Here is a 14,809-nt window from a genome sequence, read left to right as displayed (position 1 = left end):
ATAAAATTAGCACATAAATTGCAGACACATAAAATCACAGTTTTTCACATTAGGATCTAACGTCCCAACAGGCCACCTTGTTTATGGTTTGATTCAGTTTTAAATAATAATAATAATAATAATAATAATAATAAGACAATAATAAAAAGAGTAAGATAAAATAGACAGAGTAAAATAGTGCAATAATGCAGTGCAATAAAATAGTAGAATAGAATAGATTAAAAAAAAAATGTTTACAGTGCAATAAAATAGTTCTGATTACTGTTCAACAGTTCAAAATCGTCTTTACCTTTTCTGTTTGGTATCCACAGTTTAAAACATGACCGTCTTCCCTCCTGTTTGATACCCACTTTGACCCTTCGAACCTCTCACTCAGGGCAAACCTGAGTATAGTATAGCCTATGTAAATGGTAAACTTCCAATTACCAGACGACTGCTCTACCTCCTGAGCCACTGTCGCCCCCCGTATATCACAGTCACATAGGCACAGAGACTGTTATACAAATAAAGTGTATTATTATTATTACTTGTGGGTAAATGATGCATAGTACCAATGGATTGTAAATTGAAACCCATCACCTCAGAATGGGGGATCATAACACGGATGGTATGGTGGGTGAATCGGTATTCACAGCAGTAGCATGGGGAGAAGAGAGAGACTAGTGGTTTAGGCCTACAGTACCTATCTGAGAGATGTAATGGAACCCTAACCTTGGTTTTATGGTTCAGGCAATGTCATCATCTGAATTCACAGCGGCAGCCAGGAGAGATCTACAGTATAGCTAGCTGTGACATGCATGATGCACATGAGATGGTACATAGATCCACGTTCACATTGTGTGCCTGTTCCTATGTCGTCAGAAGGAGCACGGTGTCGATCACTACCTCCGGTCGGCTGGTTGGGCCAAGAAGTGAGGCTGCAAACTTAATAGTGACGAGGCTTCGGCTTAAGTCACAATGGTGGCAGAAATCGATGTCCTAATCTTGGCATTGGGGTTAATAGCAACATGACAGAATGAGATCTCAAAGCGCCAGCCAGGAGAGAGGACCCCAGTGGAGGAGCCTAGTGGCTGGGTGGGTCTATACTGTACCTAGAGGTGTGAGACACAGTGATATGGAATGTAAATAGAAACTCTATAGCCTTGACATGATATAATGTACCTATCAACTTACACTTGGCAGAAACTGAAAGAGAGGAAACGACTGAAGGCAAAACTAAGACATCCTACAAAAGAGAAGCGCCGGGAGAGACCAGACCAGGGTCTTTGTTGACAACTTTGGTGTTAGTAGTGTGTGTTGAGTCAAGCTATAGCTGTCTAGCCATACTAGCGTGTGGTGGTGTTAGTAGTTTGTGCTACTCTCGTTGAGTCAAGCTATAGCTGTCTAGCCATACTAGCGTGTGGTGGTGTTAGTAGTGTGTGCTACTCTCGTTGAGTCAAGCTATAGCTGTCTAGCCATACTAGCGTGTGGTGGTGTTAGTAGTGTGTGCTACTCTCGTTGAGTCAAGCTATAGCTGTCTAGCCATACTAGCGTGTGGTGGTGTTAGTAGTGTGTGCTACTCTCGTTGAGTCAAGCTATAGCTGTCTAGCCATACTAGCGTGTGGTGGTGTTAGTAGTTTGTGCTACTCTCGTTGAGTCAAGCTATAGCTGTCTAGCCATACTAGCGTGTGGTGGTGTTAGTAGTGTGTGCTACTCTCGTTGAGTCAAGCTATAGCTGTTTAGCCATACTAGCGTGTGGTGGTGTTAGTAGTGTGTGCTACTCTCGTTGAGTCAAGCTATAGCTGTTTAGCCATACTAGCGTGTGGTGGTGTTAGTAGTGTGTGCTACTCTCGTTGAGTCAAGCTATAGCTGTTTAGCCATACTAGCGTGTGGTGGTGTTAGTAGTGTGTGCTACTCTCGTTGAGTCAAGCTATAGCTGTTTAGCCATACTAGCGTGTGGTGGTGTTAGTAGTGTGTGCTACTCTCGTTGAGTCAAGCTATAGCTGTTTAGCCATACTAGCGTGTGGTGGTGTTAGTAGTGTGTGCTACTCTCGTTGAGTCAAGCCTTAGCTGTAATATCTAACCCTAACTAACCATACTGTCATGCACTTGTCCTAATACACTAACCTACACTGTAGCACTCAACACTTTGATGAACTCAGCTGTTACTCAGCTGATAGAGTTGTGCCCTTCCTGATGACTTGTCGTACAGAACTTGTATGTCGCTTTGGATAAAAGCGTCAGCTAAATGACTAAATGTAAATGTAGCCAGTGCCAGTGGGCTGTTCCAAGTTCACTCAGGCCATGTAGAGAGAGAGGCTTTGTTTGTGTCACCATGACAACAGCTGCTGGTCCAGTTAACTGAAGAGGCTGTTAATGTTTCTCTTTGTTAGAAGTTATCTGATCTCTCTATTTTTTTCCTGAGTCTTCTCTAAGCGCTATTCTTACTTTCTCTTGACTATAGGTCAGCTGAGGACAGCACAAACTGTTACTATTTTCAAACGTAGACCAGGGCTTTTTCAAACAAGATGGTGGAAACAAGATGGTGGTCACAACTAGGGGGTGGTCCAGAGCCAAAAAATGTATGCAATAAAGAATTCCATTTGCAACATAATTTCAATAAAATAGCAAACACAAGGGTAAGTTCCAAATACGTTATTTATTTAAGTACAGTGTATATGGTTGCACAATAGTTTAACCCTTTCACTGCCACACTACCAAAGGGTTAACCCTTTCACTGCGACAATACACAATGTTAACCCTTTCACTACCACACGACAAAGGGTTAACCCTTTCACAACCACACTACATAAGGTTAACCCTTTCACTACCATACTACAGACTGTTAACCTTCTGTAGTGTGGTAGTGAAATAGGCAATAATACAGTCAGAGATTGTAAGTGAGCTTACTTTTGACAATCACAGTAGGAGGTATAGACTGTTTGTTGAACACTTCCTTGCCGTTTGAGTAAAAGGTGGTAGTGAAAGTTTAACCTTCTGTAGTGTGGTAGTGAAAGGTTAACCGTCTGTAGTGTGGTAGTGAAAGGGTTAACCTTCTGTATGGTGGTAGTGAAAGGTTAACCGTCTGTAGTGTGGTAGTGAAAGGGTTAACCTTCTGTAGTGTGGTAGTGAAAGGTTAACCTTCTGTAGTGTGGTAGTGAAAGGTTAACCTTCTGTAGTCTGGTAGTGAAAGGTTAACCTTCTGTAGTGTGGTAGTGAAATAAAGGTTAACCTTCTGTAGTGTGGTAGTGAAAGAAAGGTTAACCTTCTGTAGTGTGGTAGTGAAAGGTTAACCTTCTGTAGTGTGGTAGTGAAAGGTTAACCTTCTGTAGTGTCATGTGGCAGTGAAAGGTTAACCTTCTGTAGTATGGTAGTGGAAGTGTTAACCTTCTGTAGTGTGGTAGTGAAAGGTTAACCTTCTGTAGTGTGGTAGTGAAAGGTTAACCTTCTGTAGTGTGTTAGTGAAAGGTTAACCTTCTGTAGTGTGGTAGTGACAGGTTAACCTTCTGTAGTGTGGTAGTGAAAGGTTAACAGTGTGGTAGTGAAAGGTTAACCTTCTGTAGTGTGGTAGTGAAAGGTTAACCTTCTGTAGTGTGGCAGTGAAGGGTTAACCTTCTGTAGTATGGTAGTGAAAGTGTTAACCTTCTGTAGTGTGGTAGTGAAAGGTTAACCTTCTGTAGTGTGGTAGTGAAAGGTTAACCTTCTGTAGTGTGGTAGTGAAAGAGTTAACCTTCTGTAGTGTGGTAGTGAAAGGTTAACCTCCTGTAGTGTGGTAGTGAAAGGTTAACCTTCTGTAGTGTGGTAGTGAAAGAGTTAACCTTCTGTAGTGTGGTAGTGAAAGGTTAACCTCCTGTAGTGTGGTAGTGAAAGGGTTAATGTTGAACAGAAAACACACACAGTGGAACAGAGCACAGAGAAATCATGTGTTAGTCGTGCTGCACCCTTGTACCAATTATTTAGGGAAACCCATGATGGACTTGAGACGTAGTACAGTAGGCCCTCTTTAGCTTTTATACAAGAAGCCATTTGCCTTGGCTTTCTATGTTTGTATTGTACTGCATGCTGTTATTATTACCCTATTTTAATCCCACCCATGTTGCTGCTTCTTTTACATAGAGAGGCCACCTTCTGTGGATGTTGGTAAAGTACATCGTATTGCATCACATAGCATTGCACTGTATGAAATATACAGGGCTACCATATAATCACTAAAACATGATTGATTGATTGATGGAACATGATTGTATTGAGGAAGAGAAACCTTTCTTCACACTTCCCACTCGCATCATGCTCTCCGTATTTCTCTCTAGGGTCTGCTAACTCCTAAGATACCCCCCCCCCCTCCAAAATACAATAAAACACTGCTTCCATCCCCCTCCTCTCATCCCTTGTTCTCCTCTCCTACAAATGTCCTAACCCAGTTGTACAATAAAGACCAAGCATGGCTTTGTCAGTATTCCAATGTACAGTGCCCTCCCCCCCTACCCAACCCCCCCCCCTACCTCCAATGTACAGCCCCACCCAACCTACCCAACCTCCTCCAATGCACAGTTTCTATGTCAAATGTACACTCTTTTTCTGGATTTTTTTTTTAGTATCACAAACAGTACTGTATTTGAAAATCTGGTATGTCATAAATTTATAGATGTAGCAGTACTGTCTATCTGTATGTCGTGTGTGTCATATGATGAATTGAAAATGGGGGACCCTGATGGAAACAAGACGAAAGTCTTTCTCAGGTCTGCATCCTCTTAACAATTGTATGTATTGAGCTGTACTGTACTGTACCCATTCTGCAATCTGTTAATAAACTTTTCAATCAATCAATCAATCAATCAATCTCCTCTCCTCCAGGGCATGGCGTTCAGCCTTTCATCCCCTGTTCTTCTCTCCTCCAGGGCATGGCGTTCAGCCTTTCATCCCCTGTTCTTCTCTCCTCCAGGGCATGGTGTTCAGCCTCTCATCCCCTGTTCTCCTTTCCTCCAGGGCATGGTGTTCAGCCTCTCATCCCTTGTTCTCCTCTCCTCCAGGGCATGGTGTTCAGCCTCTCATCCCTTGTTCTCCTCTCCTCCAGGGCATGGTGTTCAGCCTCTCATCCCTTGTTCTCCTCTCCTCCAGGGCATGGTGTTTAGTCTCTCATCCCCTGTTCTCCTCTCCTCCAGGGCATGGTGTTTAGCCTCTCATCCCCTGTTCTCCTCTCCTCCAGGGCATGGTGTTTAGCCTCTCATCCCTTGTTCTCCTCTCCTCCAGGGCATGGTGTTTAGCCTCTCATCCCTTGTTTTCCTCTCCTCCAGGGCATGGTGTTTAGCCTCTCATCCCTTGTTCTCCTCTCCTCCAGGGCATGGCGTTTAGCCTCTCATCCCTTGTTCTCCTCTCCTCTCCTCCAGGGAATGGCGTTTAGCCTCTCATCCCTTGTTCTCCTCTCCTCCAGGGCATGGCGTTTAGCCTCTCATCCCTTGTTCTCCTCTCCTCTCCTCCAGGGAATGGTGTTTAGCCTCTCATCCCTTGTTCTCCTCTCCTCCAGGGCATGGCGTTTAGCCTCTCATCCCTTGTTCTCCTCTCCTCCAGGGCATGGCGTTTAGCCTCGCGGAGCGTCAGATCCTGGGGATACAGGGTCTGCTGCCTCCTAAGATCGAGTCCCAGGACATCCAGGCCCAGCGTTTCCGGGACAACCTCATGAAGATGAGCGACCCCCTGCAGAAGTAAGAGGAACCTTGCTGTCGTTGACGTTGTTCGTTAGCTAGACGTTTTCAGCTCAGTTCACTATCGTGCGTTAGCTAGACGCTTTGAGCTCAGTTCACTATTGTGCGTTAGCTAGACGCTTTGAGCTCAGTTCACTATCGTGCGTTAGCTAGACGCTTTGAGCTCAGTTCACTATCGTTGTTTGTTAGTTAGACGCTTTGAGCTCAGTTCACTATCGTGCGTTAGCTAGACGCTTTGAGCTCAGTTCACTATCGTTGTTCGTTAGCTAGATGTTTTCAGCTCAGTTCACTATCGTTGTTCGTTAGCTAGAGGTTTTGAGCTCAGTTCACTATCGTTGTTCGTTAGCTAGAGGTTTTGAGCTCAGTTCACTATCGTGCGTTAGCTAGACGTTTTGAGCTCAGTTCACTATTGTTTGTTAGCTAGATGTTTTGAGCTCAGTTCACTGTCATTGTTCGTTAGCTAGAGGTTTTGAGCTCAGTTCACTATTGTTGTTTGTTAGCTAGAGGTTTTGAGCTCAGTTCACTATCGTTGTTCGTTAGCTAGAGGTTTTGAGCTCAGTTTACTATCGTTGTTTGTTAGCTAGACGCTTTGAGCTCAGTTCACTATCGTTGTTCGTTAGCTAGACGTTTTCAGCTCAGTTCACTATCGTTGTTCGTTAGCTAGAGGTTTTGAGCTCAGTTCACTATAGTGCGTTAGCTAGACGTTTTGAGCTCAGTTCACTATTGTTCGTTAGCTAGATGTTTTGAGCTCAGTTCACTGTCGTTGTTCGTTAGCGAGAGGTTTTGAGCTCTGTTCACTTGTTGTTCGTTAGCTAGAGGTTTTGAGCTCAGTTCACTATCGTTGTTCGTTAGCTAGAGGTTTTGAGCTCAGTTCACTATCGTTGTTCGTTAGCTAGACGCTTTGAGCTCAGTTCACTATCGTTGTTCGTTAGCTAGACGTCTTGAGCTCAGTTCACTATCGTTGTTCGTTAGCTAGACGCTTTGAGCTCAGTTCAGTATCGTTGTTCATTAGCTAGAGGTTTTGAGCTCAGTTCAGTATCGTTGTTCGTTAGCTAGAGGTTTTGAGCTCAGTTCACTATCGTTGTTCGTTAGCTAGAGGTTTTGAGCTCAGTTCACTATCGTTGTTCGTTAGCTAGACACGTTCAGCTCAGTTCACTATCGTTGTTCATTAGCTAGACGCTTTCAGCTCAGTTCACTATCGTTGTTCGTTAGCTAGACGTTTTGAGCTCAGTTCACTATCGTTGTTCGTTAGCTAGACGTTTTGAGCTCAGTTCACTATCGTTGTTTGTTGTTCTCTCTCCTCTCTCGCTTTCTTCCCTCTTTCTTCTCTCCTCTCTTTTTTCTCTTCTCTCTCTCTCTTTCTCTTCTCTCTCTCTCTTTCTCTCCTCTCTCTGTCTCTTCTCTCTTTCGCTCTCTCTCTCTCTCTCTCTCTCTCTTTCTCTCTCTTTCTCTCTTCTCTCTCTCTCTCTGTCTCCTCTCTCTCTCTCTCGCTCTCTCTCTCTCTCGCTCTCTCTGTCTCTTCTCTCTCTGTCTCTTCTCTCTGTGTCTCTGTCTCTTCTCTCTCTCTCTCTCTCTCTCCCACCCCACAGGTATATCTATCTGATGGGCATCCAGGAGAGGAATGAGAGGCTGTTCTACAGAGTGTTGATGCAGGACATAGAGGAGCTGATGCCTATAGTCTACACTCCTACTGTAGGCCTGGCCTGCACACACTATGGACACATCTTCAGGAGACCCAAGTGAGGAGTAGTCGTATGAGGAGTAGTAGTAGGAGTAATCATATTAGTAAGAGGAGGATGAGTAGTGGTTGTAGTAGTAGTATTGGTGGTAGAGGTAGTAGTACTGTAGTAGTATTAGTGGTGGTAGTAGTAGTAGTAGTAGTAGTAGTAGTAGTAGTAGTAGTAGTAGTAGTAGTAGTAGTAGTAATAGTATCAGTGGTGGTGGTAGTTGTCATTGTAATAGTAGTAGTAGTAGTAGTTGTTGTAATAGTTTTAGTAGTAGAAGTGGTAGTATTAGTGGTAGTAGTAGTATTAGTGGTGGTAGTAGTAGTAGTAGTAGTAGTAGTAGTAGTAGTATTAGTGGTGGCGGTAGCAGTAGTAGTGGTAGAAATAGCGCCCCTCTGTGGTCATTGTAGGGCAGCAATTTTGAGTGATGTTCAGTTTAATTTAACAAACAAACACAAAATCCAGTGTCTTCCTGGATCCATTGTGGAAACATCCAGAAGCTGAAACACGCCCTTGTCTCTCCTCTCAAGGGGCCTGTTCATCTCCATCCTGGACCGAGGACACGTTCGCTCCATCTTGGACAACTGGCCAGAGACCAACGTGGCTGTGAGTCCCTCCAGAACCTACTGAACTGTAGAACTGACCATAGCTAGTATTGATTGATTGATTGAAAACGTTATTGTTACGACCCCTGTGAGTCTAAGGGTAAAGGGCTGTAACATAACAGTTGGTTGACAGAAAAGATGGACCACGTTTGTAAACAACAATGATATTTATTGATAGATGCAAAGGAAGCACATGTAGCTCAAGGGTGAGCCCAGGCCAAAACAACAAACAAACACCACTATACTCCAAATAAACCCAATCTAATCTATGGTAAAAGAAATTACATTACCTAAACTACTCTTACCTAACCAAAACAGGAGAAAACAATATCCAAAGGAAATGGCAGCTCACCCCATCTGTGCTTCCTGAGAAAGAGAGAAAAACACATTAATGATACATAAAACAAAGGCAGAATATATACAAAAACAAACTATAACTAGCAATGCTCTCTCTGTGGCCATACACACACAAGGCAATTACCACTAAGCACAAAGGCCAATAAACGAAATGCAATATTGTCAAAGTCAAGGTTACAAAATCACACTAGGCCTAGCCTCATGCCAGAGAGAGAGAGTGACTGAAGTGAGAAGCCATGTTTTAACAGGTGTGTGGTGATCCATGATTGGGTGGTGTTGATTGAGTGTTGGAGTCTGGAAAACCATCCACCAATCGGTGCTGTGCTGGGTAATGGAAGGGCAGGCCTGGCAGGGACCAATGGTGGAGGGAACAATGGCTGGAGGGAGGAAAGAAAAATGGAGAACACACACACATGGAGACACACACTGGGGAATATATACATTGGGATGTAACAGTTATTAACAGATTGCAGAATGGCACACGCTCACACTTATGGCCACTTTACAAAAGGAAAGGTCACTTTAAGAATAGTATAGTATAACTTGAGATTGTATAATAATATAGCATGTACATAAAGACCCAGTGCCTCATCCGTAGCTAACAGTGTATTGCACTACCACAGGACCTAGCATGTCCTACTATGCTCTGTAAATAACTCATGTACATATACCGATATGCCCTACTCTGTTTACTTGTTTTATTGCACAATGTCGTTCTATTGGATTCTATTATATATTACTATTGTATTATGCACATCGTTGCGGGCAAGACCACCCGCATTTCATTGTATACTCGTATGCCGTGACAAATAAAACTCTTGACTTGACTTGACACAATTGTTAAGGGAATGCAGACTAGAGAAAGACTTTCGTCTTGTTTACATCAGGGTCCCCCATTTTCAATTCATCATAACATTTATGACATACAGATATACAGTACTGTTTATTTACAGACCGAGTTTCTAAAAGAGAATATATACATTATTTGAGGGGGAGGAAACTGTACATTGGTACATCACTACAGTGTCAATACTGCTCCCCTAGAATAGTCTGGGACGGTTCTTTTCCCAAAAGAGTGTAGTAAGTAGTAGAATTTTAGTACTAACGTCATGGTGCCCAAATGCGTCCACCTTTTTATAGGATTCTATCACATTTGCATAACAATAGCGAATATTACGTACCTTGCGCCGTTTTCATTGGAGTTTTTTTACAAATTAACGCTGTTTTATTTGTCCTATATGCGGATAACATTACAATCTTAAATTGTACCATTTTGGTTCCCTTTAGACAACAAACATAATGCTAATGATGCACTTTAATTATGATAATTAGGTGGCCATTTACGGTCACTGTATTGAGGTGACGTGAGGGCGCATTCATAGTTTAACGCTCCCATGTTCAGATCTCATTTTCATCACCTTTTACTGACCTGCTGACCTGTGAACTGTGAAAAAATATCTTGGAAAATGGAGTTCTTTTGTTTGAACCTGTTTTCATCCTTTAAAATCAATGCTGCCATCTACTGTCAACTGGAAGGTAGTGTATAAAGCGTTGCTTTGTCTTACCATCTCATCTCAGGAGCAAACAACATCCCCATTTTATTTGTCTAACAAACAAAATATTAATCACAATCACTTGTCACATTAACATTTGTGAGTACATGTGTTTTCAACAAAAATGACATTTAACACAACAGCCAGCACTTTTTAACATTTTATAAACAATATATAAAAAATATAATAAACATAACTTAGAACAATATCAACTATTTACAGCACACCATACATAAATATCAACTATTTACAGCACACCATACATATTTATACATTTTTTAATTCATACACTCACTCATTCATCCAAACACCAGTAACACCAGAAACTAGCATCTTCGTCCTCCTCCTCCTCCCACTGAACACAGATGGTGTGGAACCATTTATGACAGTTGTCACACTGGACCCACGACACCAAACCCTCAGAGTCCACAGGGGGGTTCGCCTTTTTACACCGGCCACACTCCCAGATCCCCAGCTTCTGCCTCTTGGTGGTGTGACCTGCAGTTAAAAAGAAATGTATTATTATGACGCTGCTTGATTACAATATACCAATAAGGAGAGGTAGGGGTTGGGGGGTGAGTCCTGGACTGGAGCACGGGGGCTGGGAGCACGGGGGCTGGGTGGGGGGCTAGGAGCACGGGGGCTGGGTGGGGGGCTGGGCTGGGGGGTAACAGCAGGGTTGGCACCAGGAGATGCAGGGGGAGGGGCAGGGGCAGACGGCATGACCCGCGACCAATCAATAGCCGCAGGGTCCAGAGGGTAGAGGCCACACCTCCTGAAGCCAGCCACCACCACCCTCCGATCTTTCTGCCTCTGGTAGGTGTCTCTGAACACCCTTGAAAACTCCTTTTTAGAAATCATGAAGGAGTGGCTAACTGCCGACAGATCTCCCACAAGCCCGGAGAAATCTGCCTTCAAGGGTGCAAAGAAACTCACATCCAGAGGCTGAAGGATGTGAGAGGTGTGTGGCGGTAGGCACAGGAGAATGACCCTCTCCCTCTGTGCCGTCCGGACCAGCTCTGGATCCAGGTGGGACTGGTGACCGTCCATCACATGCAGCAGCGGGCGCTCCTCCGTGGCATACTTCAGGAAGTGGTCGGTGAACCACTTCCTAAAAAGCTCTGAGTCAATGTACCCCGCTGGCGACTTCCCGTAGAGGGCATTGGGGACTCCCTCCCTATTGTAGGGCCCTCCTGGGTAGCCCCCCTTATAAATAATAAAAGGGGGGACGTCCTCCCCAGCCACGTTGAGGCAGGCCAGGACCGTGATGTGTTCCCTGGTTCCCTGGGCCTGCCTGTAGGTGTGCTTCGTCCCACGGGGCACAACGACCTTCCTCCGGTTGGAGTCCATCTGAAACCCCGTCTCGTCACAGTTGTAAATATGACAGGGTTTCTCCCTCAGCCCGTGCTCCTCCATGGTGCTGGTGAGGAGCTTGAAGTATTCTTCTATGGCCCCCCTCTTGGCGCAGGCTGCCCTCCCACGGTCAATGGTGTCCGGGATCCGGATCGTGAGGCGATGGTGTTGCCTCTCCCTGAAATTAATCCACCACCCCTGGCCAAGGGATGTTTTTAGGTTCCCTGGGTGGCAGAGGTTATAGATGGCCAGGGCGTGGGCCAGGACCTGCAACCTCGTCAGCGGAAACCCATAACTGGCAGAGTACAAGCAGTACTCCACCAGGGAACTTTCATCTTCAGGGGTAAGATAGGTGCTCCGGCCGATGTTGCAGGCCAGAGACACCTTTCCGCTGAGTCGGTCGATCAGGCTGGACTTAGGGACCTCGAACAACGTGGCTGCCGGCCGCCTCGCACTCCACCTGCCTGCTCTGACCTCTGCAATGGCCTGATCCATAGCCTCCGGGGCCCACAGACGCACCTTCCTCTCCCTCTTCCGCATTTGCCGGATATTAGGCATGCTCTGCAAACACACAAAAATATTTTAAACAAGAAAGTAAAATAATATGAACTTTATTATTATTGTACGACTGACGAGTTTATTTTATTTGATTTATTTAGCACATTATTTAAAAAAAAACAGTGCTAGGAGGGAACTTACTGTATGTGAGTGATTTATGATGAAATTAAATTAGATTTGAATTGTTTTTTGAATATGGATAAGGAGGTTGTTGACCTCAATGATGAATTTAGTTTATTGCTATGGTTTGTTGGATATGAGTGAAATTCTGATGAAAAGATGAAGAACAATGGAAGGTATCAAGAAGATCTTGCCTATTGTTAATGAACTTGAATATGAATGAGCATGAAACCAAAATGATTATGCCGAAATATTACCAGACATGCAAACACACACACACAACCTTACCTTCACCCAGTTCAGCATGGCAGCCTCACACACACACACCGCCATTCACCTGTAGAGAAACAAACAAGCACACACAAACCTACCGTGTCTGCTGTGCTGTCTCTGGACTTTGTCACTCTGTCTGTCTATGCTTCAGATGTTTTTTATACAGAGATTGAGAGAGAGAGAGAGAAAGAGAGAGAGAAAACCAGTTCATTATTTTCCCCGCAACAATTATTGTTCTCCCTTCGATTATTTTCGCGCGACCTCAGTTCATCACTTCAGACAAACTTAGATCTCTTATTAAGATTACAAATGTACAACACATTTCGTCGGACAAAACACTGGCTATATATGCTAGCAACATAAACAAACGATCTGACTTCATCTTGGGGCAAGTGGGAGTTCATGTTTAAGGAACAGGATGCTACTTTTACTTGGAAAACAGCGTCGCCCCGAACACATTCGAACAATTATAACGTTGCAGTGGTACAAACGTTCACATCTAGTAGTCTTTAGATGACTAAATATAGATGAATACTCATGAAATTTGATATATATACTCTAAAATAAGTATGATTTCATATCACCTACCTTTCGACGTCAAAATCTGGTGGGGCTGTGAGGAAAGATCCAGAATGCCGCGCAAGATGGGGCGTGACCGAAGTTGGGTTTGGGCGTTCCCAGATAAAGAGGGTGACCGGGATTGGTTTACGTTCCGTGTACATCATATTAACAGGTTCTGTTTTTAGAAAAAGACTGAGAGGGGTCAGTTACTGTATCAAAACCTCATAACTACATATTATATAGTCAGTTACTGTATCAAAACTTCATAACTATATATCATAGGGTCGGTTACTGTATCAAAACCTCATAACTACATATCAGAGGGTCAGTTACTGTATCAAAACTTAATAACTACATATCATAGGGTCAGTTACTGTATCAAAACCTCATAACTACATATCATAGGGTCAGTTACTGTATCAAAACTTCATAACTACATATCATAGTCAGTTACTGTATTAAAACTTCATAACTACATATCATAGTCAGTTACTGTATTAAAACTTCATAACTACATATTATAGTCGGTTACTGTATTAAAACCTCATAACTACATATCATAGGGTCAGTTACTGTATTAAAACTTCATAACTACATATCATAGGATCAGTTACTGTATTAAAACTTCATAACTACATATCATAGGGTCAGTTACTGTATTAAAACTTCATAACTACATATCATAGGATCAGTTACTGTATTAAAACTTCATAACTACATATCATAGGGTCAGTTACTGTATTAAAACGTCATAACTACATATCATAGTCAGTTACTGTATTAAAAAATCATAACTACATATTATAGGGTCAGTTACTGTATTAAAACTTCATAACTACATATCATAGGGTCAGTTACTGTACCAACCTTCATAACTACATATCATAGGGTCAGTTACTGTATCAAAACTTCATAACCACATAGCATAGTTAATTACTGTATCATTTGCAATCCTTTCAGTCTGCCTGGAGTGCATTATGGGTAGGGTTGGCATTTGTACTGCTACACTATATTTCTGAACCAATACACTTCCGCGTTACATTGAAATCGGGGAGGAGATTGCGGGGGGGGCAAATGAATGAATGTGGATGAGAGCCTTGACATTAAGTGATTGCAGATACGGCTGTGGGGGTGCTAGAGACATGATCGAATAGACTTGTATGCGCCTGAATCTCCTGAACACGGCGCAAGACATTCCTAATCGATCAGAACTAAATTGGCAGCGAAAAAGACCGTTTTTAAGCATCGATTCCCCATGCACATGCGCAGATTGGCCACGGAGTGTGACGCAACGCACATCCACCCTGGAATGTTCCATTAGAGGGGGTGTTGTGTTGTGAGAATGATAAGATAGAATTAAATATACAGTAAAAGGAATACAGTACAAATATACAGAAGTATACAGTAAGTGTAATATTGCACAGTGTTGTGCATTTATAATCAGTAGCTTAGGCCAGTGGTTCCCAAAGTCGGGGTCGCGACCCAAAGGTGGGCCGCGAGCAGCCACAGGAGGGCCGCGAGATGATTAAAAAAAAATAAAAAATCCAATTTTTTATTTTTTTTGTCACTGAACTTAGAAGCAGGCCAGGACAGTGTTTCTAGTTGTATTCTAAAATTCTATTCTATTGTATTCTAAAATGTGACTATATGGTTTTATATTAACTTAATAAATAAACAAAAACGAAAAATCTACTTATTTCAACGAACATTTCAAACTAAATAGATTATGCACATAAAACGCTGAAAACAACCGAAGCAACAATAGTATTTTAATGAGGCTATTATTATTATCATTATTATTTTGCAACAAGTTAGCCCTCTTATAAATAGCACATATAAATGAATAACTAACTTGAACTAACTTAATAGGATTGAAGTGATATTTGGCTTAAAAAATCGGTCGCCTGGCAAAAAAAAAAAAAAAAAAAGCCTGACGATGTGCATTGGGCCGCGGCTCTCTGACGCCTTATTTTCTGGGTCCCGGCCTGAAAAGTTTGGGAACCCCTGGCTTAGGCTACATAGTA

At 43.0% G+C, this 14,809-nt stretch overlaps 1 protein-coding gene across 1 annotated transcript in view; it reads left to right on the top strand.

The window, feature by feature from the left end:
- me2 (malic enzyme 2, NAD(+)-dependent, mitochondrial) overlaps nt 1-14,809 on the top strand; it is a 91,843-nt gene that overhangs the window by 47,076 nt on the left and 29,958 nt on the right. Inside the window, exons 3-5 of the mRNA XM_084322849.1 lie at nt 5,548-5,681; nt 7,271-7,420; nt 7,936-8,011. Coding sequence (XP_084178975.1) covers nt 5,548-5,681; nt 7,271-7,420; nt 7,936-8,011 — 360 coding nt within the window. The remainder of the gene's footprint in view (nt 1-5,547; nt 5,682-7,270; nt 7,421-7,935; nt 8,012-14,809) is intronic.

The sequence above is a fragment of the Notolepis coatsorum genome (genome assembly GCF_963971535.1).
Source record: "Notolepis coatsorum genome assembly, chromosome: 10".
Taxonomy (NCBI): Eukaryota; Metazoa; Chordata; class Actinopteri; order Aulopiformes; family Paralepididae; genus Notolepis; species Notolepis coatsorum.
The sequence above is the reverse complement of the archived record's forward strand: the minus strand, read 5'-3'. Positions and strand labels throughout refer to the sequence as shown.